Source organism: Cricetulus griseus (genome assembly GCF_003668045.3).
Source record: "Cricetulus griseus strain 17A/GY chromosome 1 unlocalized genomic scaffold, alternate assembly CriGri-PICRH-1.0 chr1_1, whole genome shotgun sequence".
NCBI classification, from domain to species: Eukaryota; Metazoa; Chordata; class Mammalia; order Rodentia; family Cricetidae; genus Cricetulus; species Cricetulus griseus.
In genome coordinates this window covers 140837877-140860670 of record NW_023276807.1, presented here as the reverse complement: position 1 = coordinate 140860670, position 22794 = coordinate 140837877, and the positions used below count along the sequence as shown (strand labels likewise).

At 40.0% G+C, this 22794-nt stretch overlaps 1 protein-coding gene across 5 annotated transcripts in view; it reads left to right on the top strand.

The window, feature by feature from the left end:
- Nucleotides 1-22794, top strand: part of Scfd2 (sec1 family domain containing 2) — a 346541-nt gene that overhangs the window by 182244 nt on the left and 141503 nt on the right. Inside the window, exon 6 of one of the 5 annotated variants that reach the window (XM_027390896.2) lies at nucleotides 7595-9069. The exons of the other annotated variants lie outside the window; for them this stretch is intronic. Within the exon in view, the coding sequence (XP_027246697.1) occupies nucleotides 7595-7605 (11 nt within the window). The 3' untranslated portion in view covers nucleotides 7606-9069. Of the gene's footprint in view, nucleotides 1-7594; nucleotides 9070-22794 lie in introns of those variants that run through there. 5 annotated transcript variants of the gene reach the window in all.

The window sequence follows — 22794 nt, the reverse complement described above, 5'->3', positions numbered from 1 at the left end:
TGGGCCAATGTAAAAAAAATGCTGCCAAGCCCCCTCCTCTTGCTCATCACCATTTAAAGGTTCATTAAGTTTGATGGAGAGTCGTATTTAAATGTTCAGTGTTGGCAGGTCCTTTTTTTCCCTCACAGCTTTTTAAATTCCTCCTTCTGCCACCAATTGGTGGATCCACCACATTTTCCTCTTCACATGTCACTAGCACCTCTGTCCCTGACAGCTCCGAGGACACAAAGCCAGGCAGATATCAGCACACCCGCTTAGCTCAGCAGTGGCTTGGGAACGAGTCTGACAAGAGCCAGGGAGCAGAGGCTTTTCATAAATAATGGTGTGTTCTTGTCAGCGGTTTTGGCCCTCTAAGGATGGTAACATGTTTCCATACAGATGGGTCAGCTCTTGCCTGCCATCCTGTCTTTTGAATTTCCTGTTCAAGGGTATGGTTTTCATCAACCTTCATGCCGTAGAGAACACCTACTTTATAAGATAGGAATTTTTTTTTCAGCCAAAAGAAAATAGCTAAAGTTTTTTTGTATATAAAAGGTTTCTTTAGAAAAGACTAGCAGGGAGTTGAGTACCCAGCCAGATGTCCAAGTACAAAGCTGTTACTGTGATAGGTGCTTTCTCTTGTAATGCATGGGAATGAAGGCTGAGGAGAGGAACAGTACTTTCCAGGCCCAGAGGTCATCGAATGTCATTAGGAAACTACACCTTTTGCTGGAAAGATGCTTCTCTTAGAGCTTTTGAAACAATCCCCACACATAAATGTTATTTTGTCCACTTAACATCTACAAGTCTCTTGGAAAAAAAACAAAAAGTAAAGTCTTCTGTCCTTTTAGAATCTTGATCTTGTTTTCAGAAGGATCCAAATGCAGCCCTTGGGGTAACCAGGGCTTGGATGCTTGTCTGCTAGCCTCATTCAAGACTATATACTGCAGGATACAAAAACATGGCATAGTAAATCACAAAGACTCAATCAACCTCCTTCTACCCACAGACTTGACTTTATCCAAGAAAAATGAGTAGCTTGCAAATGTCTGTGGCTTATAGTAAGGAAAGCAATGCTTTTATTTTGAGGTTTATAGATAGAGATTTGAAATTCTCCTTAACATGAAAAAAAATCAATAGATGGAAATATGATCACAGAAGTCTAACACCAGTAGTTGTTCTTTTAATGTGGCTTAAAGTACTATAAGGGTTCATACCCAGCATTAACTTTTGCCATTTAGCTTATGTAACTGGTTTTGAGTTTTATATAGCTGGTATTTTTCTATTATAAAACCACTGTGAGCTCATTAAATGTAATACGTTTAATTATTCCCCTTCAGTACCTTTCCAAAATTTCCAATATTTCTGTAATAATCAGTGTATCCTTGTATACTTTTTCTCTATTATCATCTGAATATTGATGTACATATATAGACTTTGATGTTTGATTTGGTTTAATTTTCAAAATTTGGGATACTCATCTTTGACTTATGTGTGCAATAAATCTGGCCACTTTCTAGAAAATTGGCATACCTTGAACTCATTCTTAAAAAAAGCTTCAGTATTTGATTTTGATAAAATTATTTTCTATTGTGAGATATGTTATAATATAGCTGTACACTGGAAGTCTGTATCTAACCCCACCCCCAATAAAACAAATGGAAGGCAAAAAATAGCTTCATTAGATTCAGTTGTCTATGTATTGATACAGGTTTTAGTTCTCTAACAAAGGCTTGCACTAGCACAGAAGCTTTTCAAATAACAGTTCAGGCAACTGAATTCAAAGGTTGTATTTTCAGAGTATCAGACACTGGTTCTTTCCAGTTCACTGTTCTGCTTTTCCTGGCATGTTAATCCATCCTCATGGGCTGGGATACCTCAGTCACATTACAAATGGTAAGGGACCACAGCAGGTGCAGGGGAGGCATGACTGCATTTCCACTATAGATAGTCAGAAGTTACAAACATTCCCTTCATTCTCCTATGTCCTCATGCTTTAGAAATGATATTCAGGTTGTTTCTAGTTTCTTTTTCCCCCACTACAAATTGTGCTATATTAACATTCTTAAACTATTGTTTCTTTAGGCTAAATCCCCAAGTGGATTATTGCACATAAGATATTTGAAGCCTTGAGAAGTTTGATCTCATAGTTAGGTTCAGTTTTGAGATGGTAAAGACCTTTAGCTACTTTCTTAGTTTCTTTCCTGTTTCTATGACAACACAATCTGACAAGCAGTTGAAGGGAGGAAGGTCTTATTTCAGCTCACAGTTCAAGTTCTTACATGAGGTGTATATAGTTGTCTTCCTTGCATGTTTTAGGAAGGATTTTTAAGTGGAGCATACCTGTGCATGTACTATAGTTACAGGAAGTGAAAGAACATGAAGTTTGAATTACAGTTTTTACTCCCTTTTTTCTTTCGGGCATGGGAGATATCTTAAGCTTCAAGATTTTATTTGTTTATATTTACTATATAGGTTATTGAGAAGATCACAAAGACTAATGAACATAAAAATTAATTGTATAGTATAAACATTAAGTGCTTATCATTATACTCTCTATATTTATAATGTAATAGTATAAATTTGAGACCTATAGCATTGATATGATGTTAACTTATATCAGTTACTACCAGGTTCAGCTTTGAGAATAAATAGCTGTTTAAACGTGGCTTAACAAGTCTCATTTCATTGCCATCTTGAGCATTTAAGTGACACAGAGAAGCCATCCAGAAAAAGTGTGACAGTTCCTTAGTTACCAGGGGAGCAGGCTCCTGCTTTGTTATTTTGTTATTTTGTTTTATAGGACTTCTTTCTCATATTGCAGGTTAGCTCAAGATCCAAGTTTCCTGTCTACTTGCAACTCATCAATAAAGGTGAAGGAGAGAAAGGTGTAGGTCATACCACCTAGCTTTGAGAATTATGTCCTGTCTAGAGATCATCTCAATCAATACTCAAAATAAGCAGCACCAGAAACGCAAATATAATGCATCTCACATATGGAAGGGATCTATATTTAAAAAACAACAACAACAACAACAGGAAAGTAAACAAGGGATTATTTGTGATGAGGAAGGAACCAGATGAAGTGTGGGGAGGGGAGATAAGAGAAGGTAACCTGAATGTGAAGCAGCTGAACAAAGCAGGTTGAGATGAGGTTATGACAGATACAGTGACTGTTGATCAGTGTCTCCTTCATCAGCTTCTGTTCCAAGAAGCAACACCAGCGCCACCATCACAGAGTACAAGTGTAGACTGGTGGTGGGCAATCCATAAGTTCCTGTGTGGAACTTATGACAAGTTCTACCACAAGTTGGATCACACTGCTGGGCTTGTACCATGGATGGTGGCTACCACATCCTTGCCATGGACCAGCAGCCAGGCCTGGAAACTATGAGGACATATTCCAGGTGGAGAAATAAGAGAAATCACAAGAAGCCTTTGACCAGAGGCAAAACACAGTCCACTCTGTCATGGAAAGCAGCAAGCTAGGGCCATACAATGCAGAGCAGTAGGCATAGCAAGAGGCCAAGGCTACCCAGAGCCTCAATGAGAAGTTTCCAGCCAGTCAGCCAGTGCCATTTCTAGGTACAGCTGCTGTGAGTTAATGGGCACCCAGACAGTCCTCTTATCATAGTACTGTTATGAATATGGGACTCATGGACTGCAAGTGCTAATTACTACTTTGAATACCAGGCCAAGTAGAGTGTCTTTTGTCAGTTGCTACTGTGGGGAATTTGCTGTGGAGGACTGTGGTGGGTGGAGTGTGAAGGAAAAGGGGCAGTTCTCTTTGCTAGCCCTAGTGCAGACCCTCATTGCTCCTCTGCCTGTACATCTGTGGCTTACTTCCTCTGACCCCATTTTAATTTTATTCATCCTGTGAATTCATGAATTAAATTAATATGAAACAAACAAAATATGATAAAAGTGCATTATATACATGCATAAAAATGGCATAATGAAACTCGATATTTTTGTATAGTAGGCAAAGCCTATTTCCTGGAGCTTGAACATGGTAGTTATATTTGTTGTCCTAGTGACCAAAATTTGTTCACATGACTCATCTAACTAAAAGAAATAAAAATATGTAGTCTTTATTCTAAGCATTTAGTAACTAAACAGGGAGAATATAATGAGAGAATCATCCATTTCTATAATAATATGAATAACTATTTTGTGTAAAGAAAGAAACTGCAGCTTTTATCAGGATCTTGGAGACATATAATATATAAACACTTTTAAAAGCATCTCACTGCTCCAAAGCTTTGTTGTTGTTGTTGTTATGGAAACCTATGGATTACAAGTATCTTTCTAGTCATTCTTATCTGTGTTGTGAAATATGACTAGCCAGTCACAGAGCAGATATGCTGTCATTTAACAGTGACTGTTTACACATCAGAAACCAATAGCCTCTCTATCATGCACTCTCCTTATAATGTGAAAAGATTCTCAAACAAACTAGTTTACACCCTTTTCTTTCATCATTTTGGATTCTAATCAAAATTCTTTTTGAGGATTAATTGACTTTAGCTTTTTATAATTTAATTTCTAATTCACAGAGTCTAGAAAACAGCTTTCTTGGTTTAATTCAATTTTTGCCTTTAATGTTTTTGCTTTGTACAAATCATCCAAGATTTTTATTTTCACATTTTAAATAACACATGTTGAGCAACAAACACATAAAATGTCAAAAATTATAATTTAATTGTGTTTGAGAGTAAACAACTGATAAAACCAGCCCTAAAAAAGCAAACTGTTATGTAGACATTTTAATGGTTTTGTTTCTGGTTTTATTGTGCATATTCTCTGTGCTGATTCTGCACTTTGTAGCTATAAATGGTTAGGTTATTTAATTAATGCCTACTAAGAAGTCTCCCCCTTTCAAAAGAAGCCATGTGTCAACATTGAAACACATCATTCCAATGGTCTTACTAATTTAATTGTCAAAGTAAAATTATGTCAGGACTTTAAAAGTATTAAAAAATACTTAATTATCCAGCTGTAAAAACATTATGAATCAACACAAAGATATATATGTTTATTTGCCAAATAGAGAGGTTACACAGCAAGTGTGTCTAAAGTGTCTGCAAATATTTATGTACCAGGGAGAAGCTTTAATACTAAACGTCACCTATCAAACTATTTAACAACACCTGCCTTTAGACTATGAGATTAATAGAAACTTTTTACTTTTGAGCGTTTCTTTCCTATAGTCAATGGATTTTTTTTATATATTGTTTTATTATTTCTATTGCTAGGAGGCAGGGTAATGGGGCAAGGTGTGGAACATAACTACCAGTGAGCTATTTCCATTTAGGAGAAATATTAAGTTATCAGAAAATCAATTAGCAAAGTAGCCATGCCCACCCCCATCCCAGCTCTAGTCTTAAGAAATAGCCACTTAAGAAATAGTCACTTAGAAGGTAAGATTGTGTGCCTTATAACCGATGTTGTGACTCTGAAACACAGCAGCTGAGAATGTGACTGATGGGTGTGTCTGTTGATGATGTGCCCTTGCTTTGCCTGTAGTGGGCTGAATTGCAATTACTGCACTGAATTGCAGTAAGATGTGGAAAATATAGTAAATCAATGTGGATTTAGAAATCCAGTCTCTTTCACATCCTTCCCATCAGAATGAAGGATTCAGTGTTAATAAAGATGTGTGTGTATGTGTGTGTGTGTGTGTGTGTGTGTGTGTGTGTGTGTGTGTGTGTGTGTGTGTGTGTGTGTTACTTATCCTAAGGTGTGAGATTGGCAGATGACTGTGGGGCAGATGAGTAAAGCTTTTGTGCGCCGTGAAAGCAGAATAAACCAGCTATTTTAGCTCAAGCCCAGACATTCCCCTTTGCTGGATTCCCTGTGAATCTTTCATCTGAATTTGAGCCTTAAAAAATAAAGCCACTTTCTGTGCTTCTCTGTGCCTGCTGAGAATCCTGCCAAAGCCTTCTATGAGGTATCTGTGAACTTACCCTGGGAGAACACCACATAGTGTCCCTGGCTTCCTGTTCTAAATGACCCACTCCAATGACACACTGTAATACTACTCAAGGTAGAGAGAATGAGCTGCCAAAACCTATTTATCACTTTGCTGCCCTTGGACCATACACATCCGTCCTCAGTTAAATAAGGGTCATAGGCAGAGCTGTTCTCCCTTCCCAGCAACACTAGGATCTTGTGTGAAGATTAAAATAAATTGTCTAGTGTTTCCCTGCATTCATTTTTCCACCCTACAAAGTACTGTTCTTTAAGGATGCATTAAAGAATGAATTGGGGGAGAAGATACTTGCAGTTTCACAAATAAATATTGGTTGTCCAAAAGTAAGAGATTTGATTAAAGAGATTGAATTTTTTATAAATGCTATATTATTCTATATCTAAAGGCAGTTGTGGAGAATATTTAATAAGGTGCAAAGTTGGTTATGATATTTCATTACTTGGAAACTTTCCAACTATTTAACCAAAACAGTATATACACTATTATCTCCGATTTTTTATGTAAAATACATATACAAAGGAAAAATATATTCCAACACACTTTTTGTAGTTAACTTTCAATAAAGGATTATATGTGAATTTACCATCTTTCTTTTCCTCTCTCCTTCATCTGTATTTATTACATTTTCTAATGTTGAAAAATTCAAATTGGAATCATTTAAAATAATTAGTGTTGAAGCTTCACTAAACTAGGAAATTTTCCAGTTGATTGGAAGCTAAGGGGATGGATTTCAGAACACTTTTTACCCCAATTATATTTACACCTTTTGGAGGGTGCTGTGGACCTCTAGGAGCTGACTTTTCAGTCTGCCTAAACCAGCTCTAAAAATGGTGTATGTGAAAGTTTCTAAAGATCCTCTACATGCAGTCACACTGCTTAGTGGGGTTTTATTTTCTCTCTATCGATGAAACATGTTGTCCTTGAGCTTTAACAAGCAGTGCTTGTGAGCAGATACACTAGCTGTCATCTAGAAAGAAGTACTCACTGAGCACTCTGGAAACTGATGCCATCAGGGATCCTCTTCTGGCTGTCTGCTCCAGGCCCCTGGAGCCCAGACCCCACAAGCATCATCCTCCTCTTGAGCATAATCCAGGCAGTCTCTGCCTCCTTGATGCCTATGTTGGAGAGGACCCTGGTTCTCAGAGACCTCCATGTGTTCCATGTACATGCTCCTGAAAGGCTGTCACAGTGCCATGAGGACCACTTTCCTGATCATGCCTCTGCCCACGAAGGGTTGTTATTGGAAGGTGACTGTAAATTCTAACCACATTGTCCGCCAGCAAGGTGTGAGGTTCAGAGTGCTGAAGCATATGTGAGCTAAGTGCAGAAACTCTCAGACAAAACTGCAGGACTGAGGTCTCCATGCCATCCTCCATGTCTCACACCACTCATGTTCCCTGCAGCAAGAGGCCATAGGGAGAAGGGTGGAGAGCAGAATGCTCAGTAAAATCAGTGGATGGTATATGTCCTGACATATATGCTTAACCATTATGATTGTCTAGTAGTGGCCAGTAACCAGTTAACCAACTAACTAGCATTACTCCAGTAACCAGGTAACCAGTTAACTATCATTACTCAGTCTTACTCATTTTTTCCTTTATCTTTTCCTAAACACAACTTCAGTGTGCTCCTGAAGATCTGGGACTATTATGATAAGAATCGACACCCTAAGTCCTTGCCCTCAGAGACTTACAGACTGATGGGAGAGATCTGATCAAGTAATGACACATAACAATATAAACTGAAGCTGTGACAGGACTATGTGGGAAACATACACAAACAATAGAGAGAGCTTGACACTGGCAGCCAGGAACAATCTTCCAAGAAAACGACGCATGAGCTAAGCCCTGAAGGACAATTTGGCATGAGCTGGGGAGAAAGAAAACTTTTCTAGAGAGAGGAACAGCATGTACTGCAGCTCTCCCTGACACTGATGCAGGGAGCATTGCTCCCAAATCATCGCAGTTAACCTCCAATTTCTAATATTGCAACCCCTAAAGTCCCAGGGGACACACTCAGGTAAAAGGGAACACTCTTGTAAACCAATTGTAATTTGCTTTCAGTGTTTTCTCCTCACTGGCTGTAAGATTTGTTTTTACAGCTGTGGTGTTTGGTGCAGAATTTGAATGCATATCATAAAGCAATCAGGAGGAAAGAACACACACAGTAGATGTTCTGATCTGTTTACTAAATTCCTGCTGTCACTCAGCAGTTATTTCATCACCCTGATAACTGTAAAAGGTCAAAAGGTCAAACACTTAAATTTAGACTGTCTTAATGACATGCTCTTATATACCTTCTCATTTTGCTTAAGGTTCCTGCTTTGATCTTTAGATATACAACCCACAGGATTGGGTCTTGCCCAGTTGTTTTCTTTGTAACTTTTTGATAAGGTAAGAGTTTTGTCAAGCACTGTTTTGAATGCTTGAACTTAGAGTACTTCAAAGACAATTAGTCCTGGTCAAAGCATTCATCTGTGATTATTTTCATGGTGAAATGCTAGTATTAAATCTCCTAAGGGTAGGGGAATGATTTTACTTCAAAGCACAGTTCCAGAATATTCTGTCTGGTCTTGCCACAAACTAATGTGCCTTTAAGTTTTATTCTTGTTTATTCATTGACTACAGTAGCAAGAAAATGAATAGAAAACATATGGTGTTGCTAGTCAAGGACTAAGTTAACAATTTTCTTTTTAAAACTTCACTTATTGATCATATTCATTTGTCCATGATATAGGATCATGCTGTGCATACATGGAAATGGTTGGAAAATGATAAGTGACTGTGTGGTAGTACAAGAGCAATAGGAAGTGTTAGTGTATTTAATTTTAAGCTGAAAAAAAAAAGAAACCAAATGTTTGATATAGTGTGAAAATAGAAACCAAAATAGAAAGAAAATTATTATGATTTTTTTTCTTCTAATGTAAAACTTCTTGGGAGTAGAATAGTAATGCATGTTGAATAATGTTGACCTAAAATATACTATGACAACTTTGAAGTATGATATTGTTAATGTAAAAACAGGGTGGTATTTGTCTTTTTAAAATGACTGTAGCTTAAGAACTATAATAAATGTTATCAAACGAACTAGAAAACAGAGTGGTATTTGTCTTTTAAAAATGTATCTGAAGAAGTATAATAAATGTTATCAAATGAACCAGACTGTTATTGACAGCCTGCTACCACAGCCTCAGCAGGATTGCAGAGGTCACCATGCTGTCTTCCAGTCAGACAGCTCACTTTGTATTTTGAGTGCTCTGACAACAGAAGTATTCATTTCTTCCTGATTTCCTTCCAAATTTTTACCCACATCTGCATCCTTTCCCAGGTTCCTACATGGTCTATACCTTTGAAGTAATTTACATGTAGCAGAAATATCTTTCACTTCCTTTATGTTTACTTCACTGACCGGTCAAGGGGTCTGTGACTGCCATTCCTGTAGCAGTTTTCTATTGAGAGGAACTCCTCTTAAAAGTACCCCTGGCATCCTTGAGATACTTTCTGCATTTTTTAAATTTAAATTAGAAACAAGCTTGTTTTACAAGTCAATCCCAGTTCCCTCTCCCTCCCCTTCTCCCTGCCCCCCACTAATCCCCTATCCTATCCCCTTTCTGCTCACCAGGGAGGGTGGGGCCTTCCATGGGCGATCTTCAAAGCCTGTCATCATTTGGAGCAGGGTCTAGGCCTTCCCCTGTGTGTCCAGGCTGAGAGAGTATCCCTCTATGTGGAATGGGCTCCCAAAGTCCATTCGTATGCTAGGGATAAATGCTGATCTACTACCAGAAGCCCCATTCTGTATTTGTAATAATTAAAGTTGTCCTTATGCCCTTTTGTAGCTGTTGGAAAAAAACTATCTGCTAAGTGATTTTAAGTCCAGTCAATTTGACAGTAACGATTAACCATCACAACACTTACATAAAAAAAAAAACCACCTGTAATTCCTTGTTTGTTTCTCTGTTTCACTGGTTTCTGTGGATCTGAGTTTTAGCAGAAACGCAGAGGAAAATATCCCAGTCAGCTGCTGTCTATAGGTCTTCCACAGCATCGACAGTTGCTATTATTATATCCATTACAGTGCTGCCTATCTTATAACTGTAAAGATAGTGGGATGTGTATTTTAAATCACTGAAAAGCTTGCTGCTCCCTCTCTGTACTAAAGAGAGGGACTATATGACTAAAACAACACTCTCACCACTGTTGTATTAACATATATACATATATACTCGTGCCCTGCTTCTTTATAAGCTGATGGAGGAGAACTGAGTGAGCTCTATTTACATAATGACAGTTACTTCCCAAGGGGAAAAAAATTCCTTTAAAACTGCCATCTGATTGCCTAGCCCTGAAGCATTTCACACATAGGGTGTTATTTTCCAAATGAATAGATAACACAGGACAGAAGCAGAACTCTGCCCTGAAGGAACACACTGTAAAAGGAACAGTAGGAGGATCCAGGACCTCATCCACATTCTGGGCATCTTTAAAGCCTGTTTGATTTGTATGCTTCCTCTCCTCATCTTCACTTTCCATGTCTTCTACTCTGGCAAATGGAAGAGAAGAGTTCTGAGGGCCCGGGAGCACTGGATGAGGGTTAGCTGTTCACTGCATCGTTTGGAGAGGAGGGCCTGGAGTCAAACTGCAGGGGATCAAATCCCAGTTTTTCCCACTTACCTGGGGAGCACTAGATGAGGCCTAGCTGTCCACTGCATGGTTTGGACTTGAGGGTCTGGAGTCAGACTGCAGAGTATCAAATCCTGGCTTTCCCACTCACCAACATTCCTACCTTGGAAAGTCTAGTTGAAGTTGCCTGGGCCTCAGTACAGTGACCTCTAGGAATTGTTGAAGGGCTTAGTGGAGAGCCATGGGGAAGCTGAGAAACAGGCCTGGTGTAGAGGCTGATCTCAGTGAGTATTCACCAGTTGTACTGATAATGGCAAAATATAACAGTTAATTTTGTTTTTCATTAGTAACAGAAGTAAAAAATTCAAGTAAAATTTGATTTTTAAGATTTTTTTGTTTTGTTTTGCTTTTTTGAGACAAAATCTCTAGGCTGTCCTGGACCTCACTTTATAGACCAGCCTGGCCTCAAACTCACAGAGATCTACTGGCCTCTGCCTCCTGAGTGCTGGGATTAAATGCATATGCCACTACCACCTGGTTTGATTTTTAAGAAATTCTTAGCATATTCTAAATAAAGAAATATTCACACAGATTCATAAAAATTATGGTATATTTTAAGTATATTTTCTATTATTTATATTATATACTTTAAAAATAAAGGTTCATGGTTAATACTTTTAACCATAAAGATAGGGCAGCACATTTTCTAGCAGTAATTACAAGATGAATTCTGAATCCACAATCACTTGTGGGTGCTATGACCCAATACAGTGGTAGTCCTTAGATAACATGAGGAACAGGACTTTGTTAAACTCTTATAAAGAATGAGAACCTCCAGAGGCTTTTTCTATCTGGGTCTGAGCTGTTGTTCTTTATCAATTATAATTTAAGCCTGAAAATAATAAACTCATTAAATGGCAATATAGCAATATGTCATTAGTTTTTAAAACTTCTATTTTCAATATTGACAAAACATACATATTTATATTGCCTGTTAGTAGGCAGAGTTTCTGTTCTTCCTGGTCCCACAGCCACTTTAACCCCAAATAAACACACTGAAACTTACATTAATTAGAAACTGTTGGCTGATGGCTTAGGCTTCTTACTGGCTAGCTCTCTCCTAATTATCAACCCATTTCTATTAAACTATGTATTGCTTTGTAGCTGTGGCTTACCCTTACCTTAATCCAGCATTTTACTCCTTCAGCAGCTGCATGGCTTCTCCCTGGTGGCTTCTCTCTGCCTCTTCTTCCCCAGAATTCTTCTCCTCTGGTAGCCTCGCCTATACTTCCTGCCTGGCTATGGCCAATCAGTATTTGATCCATCAACCAATAAGAGAAACATGTATGCAGAAGGACATCCCGCATCACCTGTTGTTGCTTTTAATTTTAACAATTCCTTGTATCTCTTGCTCAATAGAACACAGGTAGGTCCTCTTCTCCTTTTGACTCATTGAACTGCAATAGTGTCACACCTAAGGTAGCCACTGTGTTCAGATACGTTGGCGAGAAGAAAAGAGGCCGACAGTATACAGTTATGCCTCACTGACTGTGGAGACACATTCCAAAAATATGTCCTTAGGAAATTATGTCATAGTGTGAACATCAAAGTGTATTCATCTGCCCAGGGCTGTCTCTTCACTTAACCTTCAAGAGTCTCTGAAGCGTAGGCTGTATGTAGCTGCTGCCAGTGTAGCATGGCATGCTGAATTTCTTTTTAAGTATGTGCTACAATAATGGAAACTGTGGTATAGTTATTTGTTCCCATCATCAAGTATGATGCCCTATACTTTTTAAGACTGGCAGTGCAGTGGTATGTGTGCAGCAGCAGAATTTTTACAAACATGAGAACCATGTACTGCACATCACCGGGCAAGAACACACAGGAGGACACATCTGTGGCTGCTCACATGTTAATCTCATGGGTTTCATGCCACATACTTACATTGTGGTCATGTATCAGAGGCCTTTGTAATACCACCCTACCCCAGTGATGACCTTCTGAGTTATATGGAGGACATTTTTTTTCCCTAGAGGAAGTGGAATTAGCAAGGCTTCTCATTTCTTAGCACCTTGGATCTAATTCTACAACTTGTCTTCTCCCCTCCACTTCTTCCCTTTCTATTCTTCATCCTTTCCACATACAATAAACATGACTTATTATCTTTAAGTATTATTGAAAATGTTTTCCTCATGTGAGTGTGTGGTTGTTTGAATGAAAAGGTTTCCTGTAGGTTCATGGATTTGAACACTTGGTCTTCAGTTTGGTGGTACTGTTTGGAGAGGTGTGGGAAGAAGTTTATCACTGGGAGTGGGCTTTTAGGTTCCAAAGTGTCATTACATTCCCAGTATGTACGCTCTCTCTCTCTCTCTCTCTCTCTCTCTCTCTCTCTCTCTCTCTCTCTCTCTGTGTGTGTGTGTGTGTGTGTGTGTGTCTGTCTGTCTGTCTGTCTGTCTGTCTGTCTGTCTGTCTGTCCACCCCCTGCTTGGGGCTTGATGTTGAAGATGTGAGTCCTCGGTATCCTGCTCCAGTTGCCTGTCTGCCTGCTGTGATGGTGACGAACTCTGTGCCTTTGGAATTTCTTCTGTGCCTTGGTCATGGTGTTTTGTCACAGCAACAGAAAACTAACTAAAGCAGAAGAGATCATTTTCCTAAACCTTAGTGTTTCCATTAGTAAACAAGTGATAAAATTGGGCCAGTGGGCCCAAGAATTCTTTCAGTACAAGATACTATTCTTCCAAATAAAAGTGAAAAAGCTATCATTTAAATGAAAGAAGAAAGTTGAATCTGGTGCTTCATGCCTATAATCCCAACATTGAAGAGGCTAAGTTGGGAGGATTTCTGTGAGTCTAAGGCCAACTGGCTACAAAGTGAGACCCTGGCTACAAAAAGAAAAGGAAAGAAGGAGGGAGGGAGGGAAGGAGCAAAGGAAGAAGGAAGGAAAGGTAAACTTATATCTAATTATTAGAGCTTTTAGACATTTCCTATTGCATGAAACTTCAGATTTTGAAATTCCAAGGAGCAAAAGTCTGCTCTGAGAGTTACCAAAGTCTATCTCAGACACACTTCTGCCAAAGCAGAGGATCTCAGATGAGCAAAATTGTATTGAATTTACTTTTGAAATTTGCCAGATATGGAAGAAGGAGCCTACAGACTATACCTTCCCAGCTATGGCTATGAAAAGGGAGAGCAAGATTTTACCTAAAGGTATTTGCAATGCAAAGTTACTAAACCACACGTTGCATTAGTCAGGGCTCTCTAGAGGAACAGAACTTACAGAATGAAAACACACACACACACACACACACACACACACACACACACACACACACACACACACACACACACACACGGAATTTAATAGACTGGCTTATAGGATATGGTCCATCTAGTCCAATAATGGCTGTTTACCAACAGAAAGTTCAGGAATATAGTAGTTGAAGTCCAGGAATTTAGTAGTTGTTCAATCTATGAGGTTAGATATCTCAGCTGGACTTCAATATAGGCTGGAATCCCAAGGAAGTAGCTCAAATGCTAGTGAAGGAATGGACTTGCCATTAAGAGCAAGAACAAGCAAGCAAAGAGAGCAAGCTTCCTTCCTCCATGTCCTTTAGGCTGCCCGCAGAAGTACACCCATATTAAAGGTGGGCCTAACAAGATCCAGATTAAAGGTATATCTTCCTGCTTCAGGTGGTTTAATTAATATAACTTTCCTCATTTGTGTACCCAACCTCTTGGGTTTTAGTTAATTCCAGATGTAGTGAAGTTGACAACCAAGAATAACCATCATACAGGCCCTCCTTTAGGTTTTGTTAATGTTTAAAGGCTTAGTCTCAGAGTTTAGACACAGCCAGGCTCTGTCCCCAGTTATGCCACTTGGTGAATATAGGAATGTAGACATGTGCTAACTCTAAACCTGTTTCCTCATCATTGAAATGGCACTTAAAATATTTCTTACAGTCACCCCATATGTTGAGTGAGAAAAGGTACATTACTGTAAAGACTTTGGCCCTAAAATTTTGCATCTTTTTTGAAACAGCCAATTTTGCCAGGATACTATGTATATTTGAACTAAAGGAAGTCAAAATTCTCTATATCTATATTCAGTTATCTGACTGGTATATTAAAGTGTATTATTTTTGTCTTGATACATTTAACATTAATTTATATTTTGATGCAAATGAATCTTCTGTTGTGCTCCCACAATTATTTGTGAATGTATTGGAAAAGTGTTACTTAGAAATGAAGTAAGATTCTTGTTCAAATAATCTGTATAATAGCATGAAGTACCGAGATTTATTACCTCGATCTCAAGTCCATTATGTAAGAAATAGTGTCAAAAATCTAATCACATTTATAATTAGCTTCATTGGTAATGAGTTCAACTGCCTATTACATGACCAGGTTTAATCTGATCACATTGCTTATCTGGAGAATTACTTGCTGAAGGAGTGATGCCCTTCCATGGAATTTCTGAGATGGTTGTGTTGTGTGCTTTTCTACCTGTAAGCAAACTCACTTCTGCAAGCAGACATCAACTTCTTGCTAGTCTTTGCCCTGACCTGTGGCTGCTCAACGATAGTGTAGGTGTTTTTGCTTTCTGGCTGCTATCACATTTGAGGAGTTAGCTGAGGTCTCTAGTGTTGCTGCCTCCAAACCTCAGGCTAGCCTGCTGTAATGAGCAAGCACCCTGTCATTAGTGTTGCAGGTTAGCTGATTCTTCCTCTCCTCTCCAGTATTTCCTTCCATATCCTCCCCGCTTTTCTCCATCTTTTATAGTTTCCCACTCAGTGCCCTTTCTTCTCCCCCTTTCATAACAGTGTTATAGTATATAAAAATCATAAAATCATGGGAGATGTTTTGGTAGCTAATAGGGGTTCATTTCTTTATGAAGGAAGCTGAACAATATACAATGTATAATGAAAAAACTAGTTTCAAAGTTCTGGCATGGCAGTTCGCACTAATAACAAATCACCCAACATGGTTAATTTTGCTATCTAATTACATAACACTAGAAACATTCAGATGTTCATTGAGGATAAAACAGAATTAACATTTCTATGCAAAATGTACCCTGTGTGCAAGAGCTGTCTTTTCTTTGAGAAGAAAAAACACATTTTATTAGCATCATAGAGATGTCAGTGGGGCCCAGTGTTAAACTGTGCCTGACATAGAAGGGTAGGGACTTGCTATAAGAACAGACAGCCCTGGGTCCTCACCTGAGGTCATTAAATTGATTTAATTTAGGTCCACTGGCTGTATTTTAGCTGTAAAAATACAAGGGCTCATTGTATAGCACAGGCAATGCATTGTTAGTTTTTAGGCCTGTCAATGTAAAAAAAAAAAAAAGTGTCTATTTGCCTTCCCTTATGACCTGGAAAAAAATTAGGTACATTACAGAGTGGCAGGACATTCTGGAAATGTTAGTTTTGGAAGGAAGCTTGAGGAGTGGCATAAAAACGTCTAGCCACATTCTTTGGCTCTCGTGTCAGGGATGCACATGTTCTTTGTGGTACTTCAGTACTCCTACTTCCCAGGAAAGTGCCGGGGATGGAAGAACCACATGAAGCATCTCCAGGACTGGTGGGTATATACCAGGGTGGTCTGCTCTGGGCAGAGTAGTGACTGTTGCTGAAGCCAGTAGAGGAGATGCCAAGCAAATGGGTACACACCGAAATGCTAAAACCTTAGGAAGCCGCTAAACATACAGTATCCTAAGATTGCTCAAAATAAGCCAGAAGACATATGATGTACAGTGTGTTTACTAGCTTAACGTGTTTGTTGTGGGTCTCTGCAGGATCTGTATGTCTGTCAAAAGGCTGGTGAGACTGGCACACTCCCTCCCTCCTTCCCTCCCTCCCTCCTTCCCTCCCTCCCTCCCTCCCTCCCTCCTCCCTCCCTCCCTCCTTCCCTCCCTCCCTCCCTCCCTCCCTCCCTCCCTCCCTCCCTCCCTATGACATTGGTGGCTGGTTTAGCTATTTTTTTTTTCAGTCTGTTAGTCTGTGGTTTCAGAGTGGTTCTACTCATTTTGGTGGGTATGAAATGAATACCTTACAGGAAATCACCACAGCTACCACACAGCACCATATGTGTCTTGTAATAGGCCTGTTTGGGTCTGTTTTTTGAACCCCTGGCACTCTTTCCTCAGAACAGCTTCCTAGCAGCTGTGAAATTGAAATGTTGAAGATAGACATAGAGAGGCAAGCCCAGTGTGGTTTTCTGCCTGTCATCCACCATGTTGTAAGTTTCCAAGGAGTTCTTTGGGGACTTTGGTTGGTCCCAGTCTCACTCAGGTCCTCAGGCTCTGAAGTCTCCTAGGCCTGGGTTAGAATCTGAGGGGACTGTGGCTGGTCTTGATCCTGCTGCCTCAGGCTCTGGAATCTCACAGACCCAGCTGGGAACCTGAATACTGGCGTGTCCTGTGGGTGAGACTTTATCATGGCACGTTTTTGGAACATCAGTTTCTGCATATATAAAACAAGGAATAATGGCAGTCCCTCAGTGAGTAACTGTGAAGATAAAGTTGGATAATGGCTCCAGATTTCCTCAGAAGTAGGAAGTGCTGAATAAATGTTAGGTGTAGCTGGACTTTCTTTGGGACTGCCAGCTCCCTAATAATGACATGGAGACTTACTATTAATTATAAAAGCTTGGCCTTTAGCTTAGGCTTATTCCCAACTAGCTCTTATAAATCAAATTAACCTGTTTTTATTAATCTATGTTCTGCCACATGGTTCTTTAACTCTTCTCCATTCTGTATGTCTGACTTCCTCCACCTCTCGCTGGCATCTCCCTTGTGGGCCTAGATTTGATTCATCTGAGTTCCTCTCTCTACCTAGAAGTCCTGCTTAACCTCTCTTGCCTAGCTGTTGGCCAGTCAGCTATTTAATTAAACAAATCAGAAGGCATCTTTGGCAGAGACACATCTTTACAGTGCACAAAAGATTATCCCACAACAGTTAGGTACTGTGATTGACTGTTATTATTGCTACTGTTATGAATATCCCAGATTATGAATTACACCTGCAAGTGAAAACCCTCTAATGATTGTCATTGATGTTTATTTTATCTTAATCTGTTAACTTTTTCTTCTATAAAGTTTAACTTCAAAACAAAACTTATTTTTGATAACTATTCTTTTTCAGATTTATTTGTGTGCATGGGTGTTTTGTCTGCATGTATGTATATGACTCACATGTGTGCTGTGCCTAAAGAGGTCAGAAAAAGGCATCATATCGCCTGGAACTGGAGTTACAAATAGTTGTGAGCCACCATGTGGGTGCTGCGAACAAAATCCAAGTCTCCTGTAAGAGTAGCCAGTGTTCGTAGCCATTGAGCCCTCTCTCCATCAGTCTAGGACATTCATTTTGAGGTTTTACTTTGCCTGTATTTGGCTTCTTATGCTCCAAAAGCAGTTAGTTTCTTTATGATAGGCATGTATTAAAATGTCTCTTGTTACTGTGGGATTTTTCAAGTACAGAAAATATTATGGATACCATGCAAAGCACTAAGTTAATCTTATATTAAAAACTACTGGATATTACAAGATTCTGTTCTCAAAAAACTTTTAGTCTAGTAGGGAAGCAGGCACATGAAGCCACTAAAATCACCAAATACTATTTGTCACAGATTGTATGAATGATGAAAGTATCCAAGGGAACAAAGAGATGCTCCTGGCTCTTCCCCAGGGTCAAAAGGGAGACATCACTAAAGGGGCAAAGGGTCACTGTTCCCTGGTGTCGTAGGGTCCCCCTAAAATCTAGTCCCCAGCCTGTGACACTATTAAGACACAAGTAGGAAGGTTTCATGGGGACCAAGAATGGACACCACAGTTAAAGAAATTAAAGGAAGCATGGTTAAAGCCCAGAAAGCAGCAAGGACAAAGTCAGATGGCCCAGGGTCTGCTGGACCACAGAAATAAAAGAGTTAGGATAAAAAACTATTGAGATTTGTCAGCTCAGCCATGACACAGTTGTCCCTGTGTTTTATAAAAGCCCAGCTTTAAGATGGAGAGTAGATGAGAGTGAGGCCATACAGGTTCTTCCTGAGCTCTATTCTTCCCTGTAGCCTCCCAGAACTATGTGTAGAGCTCTTGGGCTCCAGTGGACTGGTGTCTTTTCAGTCCCAGACAGAGATGCTATCTATGTTGTTGAAGTAGAATTTAAAAAAAAAAATCGAGTTCTGAGTTCTTTATCATCTTGAAGTATTCCTCATGGCCTCTCTACTATCTGCCTTGATTCAGCTAATCACATCAGCTTGTTAGCCAGACTGGCTGGTGTGGGCTGCCACTTCATCTAGAGCTAGTAGGACACAGTGCCTCTGCCTTCCTCTTATGTCATTCTGAAAACATTTAATCAGTACCCCATTTCTCCTACATTATCGGGGGGGGGGGTGGCAGGGAATGTCTCCTCTATTTTCTTGCTTCTCAGGGCTAGGCATGTCACTCAGTGGTAGAGCACTTGCATAATGTGTGTGAAACTGTGGATCTAATTCCCTTCACTGAAAAGGAAAGTCAAGATTCTTCTCAGAACTCAGGACTTTGATGAACTATGTTCTTATTTCAGAAGTGTTCATGAAAACAATACTAAACACAGACTTAGAAAGAGAAACAATAGCTTCCCTCCATTATACAACTGTTTCCGAAAAGAGCGTTTGTGTACTTAGGTACATGTGTCTGAGTAGTTTCTAAATTTTCCTTTCTGTCTACTATAAGCTATAAAGGAAGTAAATAAATATCTGCTGAGTGAATGAATGGCCAAAGGATTCACATCAACTGAAGAATATTTATTCAATTATTTTTTCTTTTTTATTTAAATTAGAAGCAAGCTTGTTTTACATGTCAAACCCAGTTTCCTCTCCTCCCCTGCCCCTACTGGCCCCCTCTCCCATCCTCTTTCTGCTCCCCAGGGAGGGTGAGACCTTCCATGGGGGATCTCCAAAGTCTGTCATATCATTTGGAACAGGGCCTAGACCCTCCCCGTGTGTCTAGGCTGAGAGAGTATCCTTCTATGTGGAGTGGGCTCCCAAAGTCCATTTGTGTACTAGGGATAAATACTGATCCACTACCAGAGGCCCCATAGATTGCCCAGATTTCCAAACTGACATCCATGTTTAAAATCCTAAAGGAAAATTTTAAGTGCGCTAGAAGAAAATGTAATAACGAAGTAACAGTAACCCTACCACTAGACAGTGCATTTGCAGGTGAATTACTTTGAGCATACTATATTACATGCTGTTTTTTTCTCACACACCCCCTTTCCTGCTGACTGCTTTCCTCTGCCCCCCTACTTCTTGTATTTCCTTTTCTTTTTTTCTTTTCTTTTCCTTCCTTCCTTCCTTCCTTCCTTCCTTCCTTCCTTCCTTCCTTCCTTTCTTTCTTTCTTTCTTTCTTTCTTTCTTTCTTTCTTTCTGCACATACTGAATTTAGTTAGAGTTGCTTGTATAAGCACAGGCAGGGAGTTACTTGCTGAAGTGTGGGAAACCTACCAGGGGCTACACCACAGAAGAAAAGAAACCGCTTCCCCCTGGAAAAACGTTAGCTTCCAATAGAGGAGAGGACCCTCGCAAGCCCCTCCCCAACCCATGGTGGAAAGACTCAGTCTTGGGAAGGGCTTGTGTAGGTATACACAGCTGCTTGTGTCCATGTTCCAGTCATGCAAAATACATAGCAGTGTGTGGCACATGGTATGAGCATGTGTATGTATGTTTGTCATCATTGCTGTTGTTACTGCTGATAAGGTATGCCCAAGATCACTGAGCAATCCTTCCCAGCCAGCCACATGAAGCCTGAGTGTGCCTGCCAGGATTCTACTGTGCACACTTATGGTGGCAACACTGAACAGAATGTAGCATCATCATATGCATGCCATTGTCCTAACTGACAAATCAGACTCACGGGGTAAGTTTGTTTCCCAGAAGAAAATGCCTTTCCACATGGAAATAACACATGACACTTTTGTGTTCAATTAAGCAGGCCTGGTTTAAGGTCAGGCACATCATTCCATTATACTTAGTCTATTGTACTACTTTCTAATTTCCAGTTTTTATCTGATTTACTATCCAAACTAAAAAATAATCTCCAACATTAATGTCATCTTCACTGAAATTTTTCAGATAGTATATTCCAATCATGTCTTCCCCTCCCCCATTTCCATCCAGGTCCTTCTTACCTACCTACCTATTCAACTTTGTTCTTTTCTTCTCTCTTAAAAAAAAAACAAACAAACAAGAAACATACACACAAAACCCCACAAAAGCAAAAATCAAAATAAATATGCAAAATACCAATAAGATAAAAAAATCCAGAATCAAACAAAATGAAATAAAAAAGCTGACAAAAGCATTGAGTTCATTTCATGTTGGCCATCTGTTCCTGAGGTGGAGTCTGCCCTAAAGTGTGGCTAATATATCCATTGAGAGTCCATTGGAGATAGCTTCTGGGTCAGGGGTGGGAGCCCATGTCCATTTCCCCCTCTCAGTACTAGAACCTTGTTTGGCTTGAACCTGAGTGGGCCTTGTGCATGCTGCCATAGTCTCTGGGAGTTCATTTATGCATCATATTGTTGTGTCTGGAAGACACTATTTCAGTGGAGTTATACATTCTCTCTGGCTCTTACAATCTTTTTTAAATTTTTTTATTAGTTCAAATTAGGAACAAGCTTGCTTCACATGTCAATCCCTTCTCCCTCTCCCTCTCCCTCTCCCTACCTGACCCCACCCCCTATCCCCTACCCCCACCTACCCCCCACCCCATCCACCTTCCACTCCCCTAGGCAGGGTAGGACCCTCTATGGGGGCTCCCCAAGGTCCACCACATCATCCTGGGCCTGGCCTAGGCCCTCCCCCATGTGTCCAGGTCAAGAGTGTATCCCTTCACAAGGGATGGGCTCTCAAAGTCCCTTCTTACACCAGGGAAAAATACTAATCCACTACCAGAGGCCCCCTAGATTTCAGAGGCCTCCTAATTGACATCCATGTTCAGGGGTCTGGATCAGTCCTGTACTGGCCTCCCAGACAGCAGTCTGGGGTCCATGTGCTCCCCCTTGTACAGGCCAGCTGTTTCTGTGGGTTTCACCAGCCTGGTACCGACCCCTTTGATCTTCATTCCTCCCTCTCTGCAACTAAGTTCCAGAGTTCAGTTCAGTGTATATCTGTGGGTGTGTGCCTTCTGCTTCCATCAGTCACTGGATGAGGGCTCTGGATGGCATAAAAAGTAGTCATCAGTCTCATTATAGGGGAAGGGCATTTAGGTTATCCTTTCCACCATTGCCTGGATTGTCAGTTCGTGTCACCCTTTTAGGTCCCTGGAGATCTCCCTAGTGCCAGATATCTCTCCTTGGACCTATAATGGCTCCTTTTAATCTCTCATCCTGCTCTCCTCTATTCTTCCCCAATCTCAATATTTCTCTCTCCATTTCCTCCTCTCCTCTCCTCTTCTCCTCCTCTCATTCTGGCAGCTCCCTCTCCCCTACCCTCATGCTCCCAATTAGCTCAGGAATTCCTGCCCCTTCCCATTCCTGGGGTCCATGCATTTTTTCCTTAGAGTCCTTCTTGTTTCCTAGTTTCTTTGGTGAAGAGGATTGTAGGCTGGTAATCCTTTGCTCTATGTCTAAAATTCATATATGAGTGAGTACATATCATGTTTGTCTTTTTGTGTCTGGGTTACCTCACTCAGGATGGTTTTTCCTGGTTCCATCCATTTGCCTGCGAATTTCAAGATTCCATTGCTTTTTTCTGCTGGGTAGTACTCCATTGTATAAATGTACCACATTTTCTCTATCCATTCTTCAGTTGAGGGGCATCTAGGTTGCTTCCAGGTTCTGGCTATTACAAACAATGCTGCTATGAACATGGTTGAACATATGTCCTTGTATGAATGTGCATTATTTGGGTATATGCCCAAGAGAGGAATGGCTGGATCTTGAGGTAGACTGATTCCCATTTTTCTGAGCAATCACCATACTGATTTCCAAAGTGGTCTTACAAGTTCACACTCCCACCAGCAATGGAAGAGTGTTCTTTTTTCTCCACATCCTCTCCAGCATAGATTGTCATTGGTGTTTTTGATTTTAGCCATTCTGGCCGGTGTAAGATGGTATCTCAGAGTTGTTTTGAGTTGCATTTCTCTGATAGCCAAGGTTTTTGAGCACTTTCTTAAGTGTCTTTCAGCCATTTCAGATTCCTCTGTTGAGAATTCTCTATTTA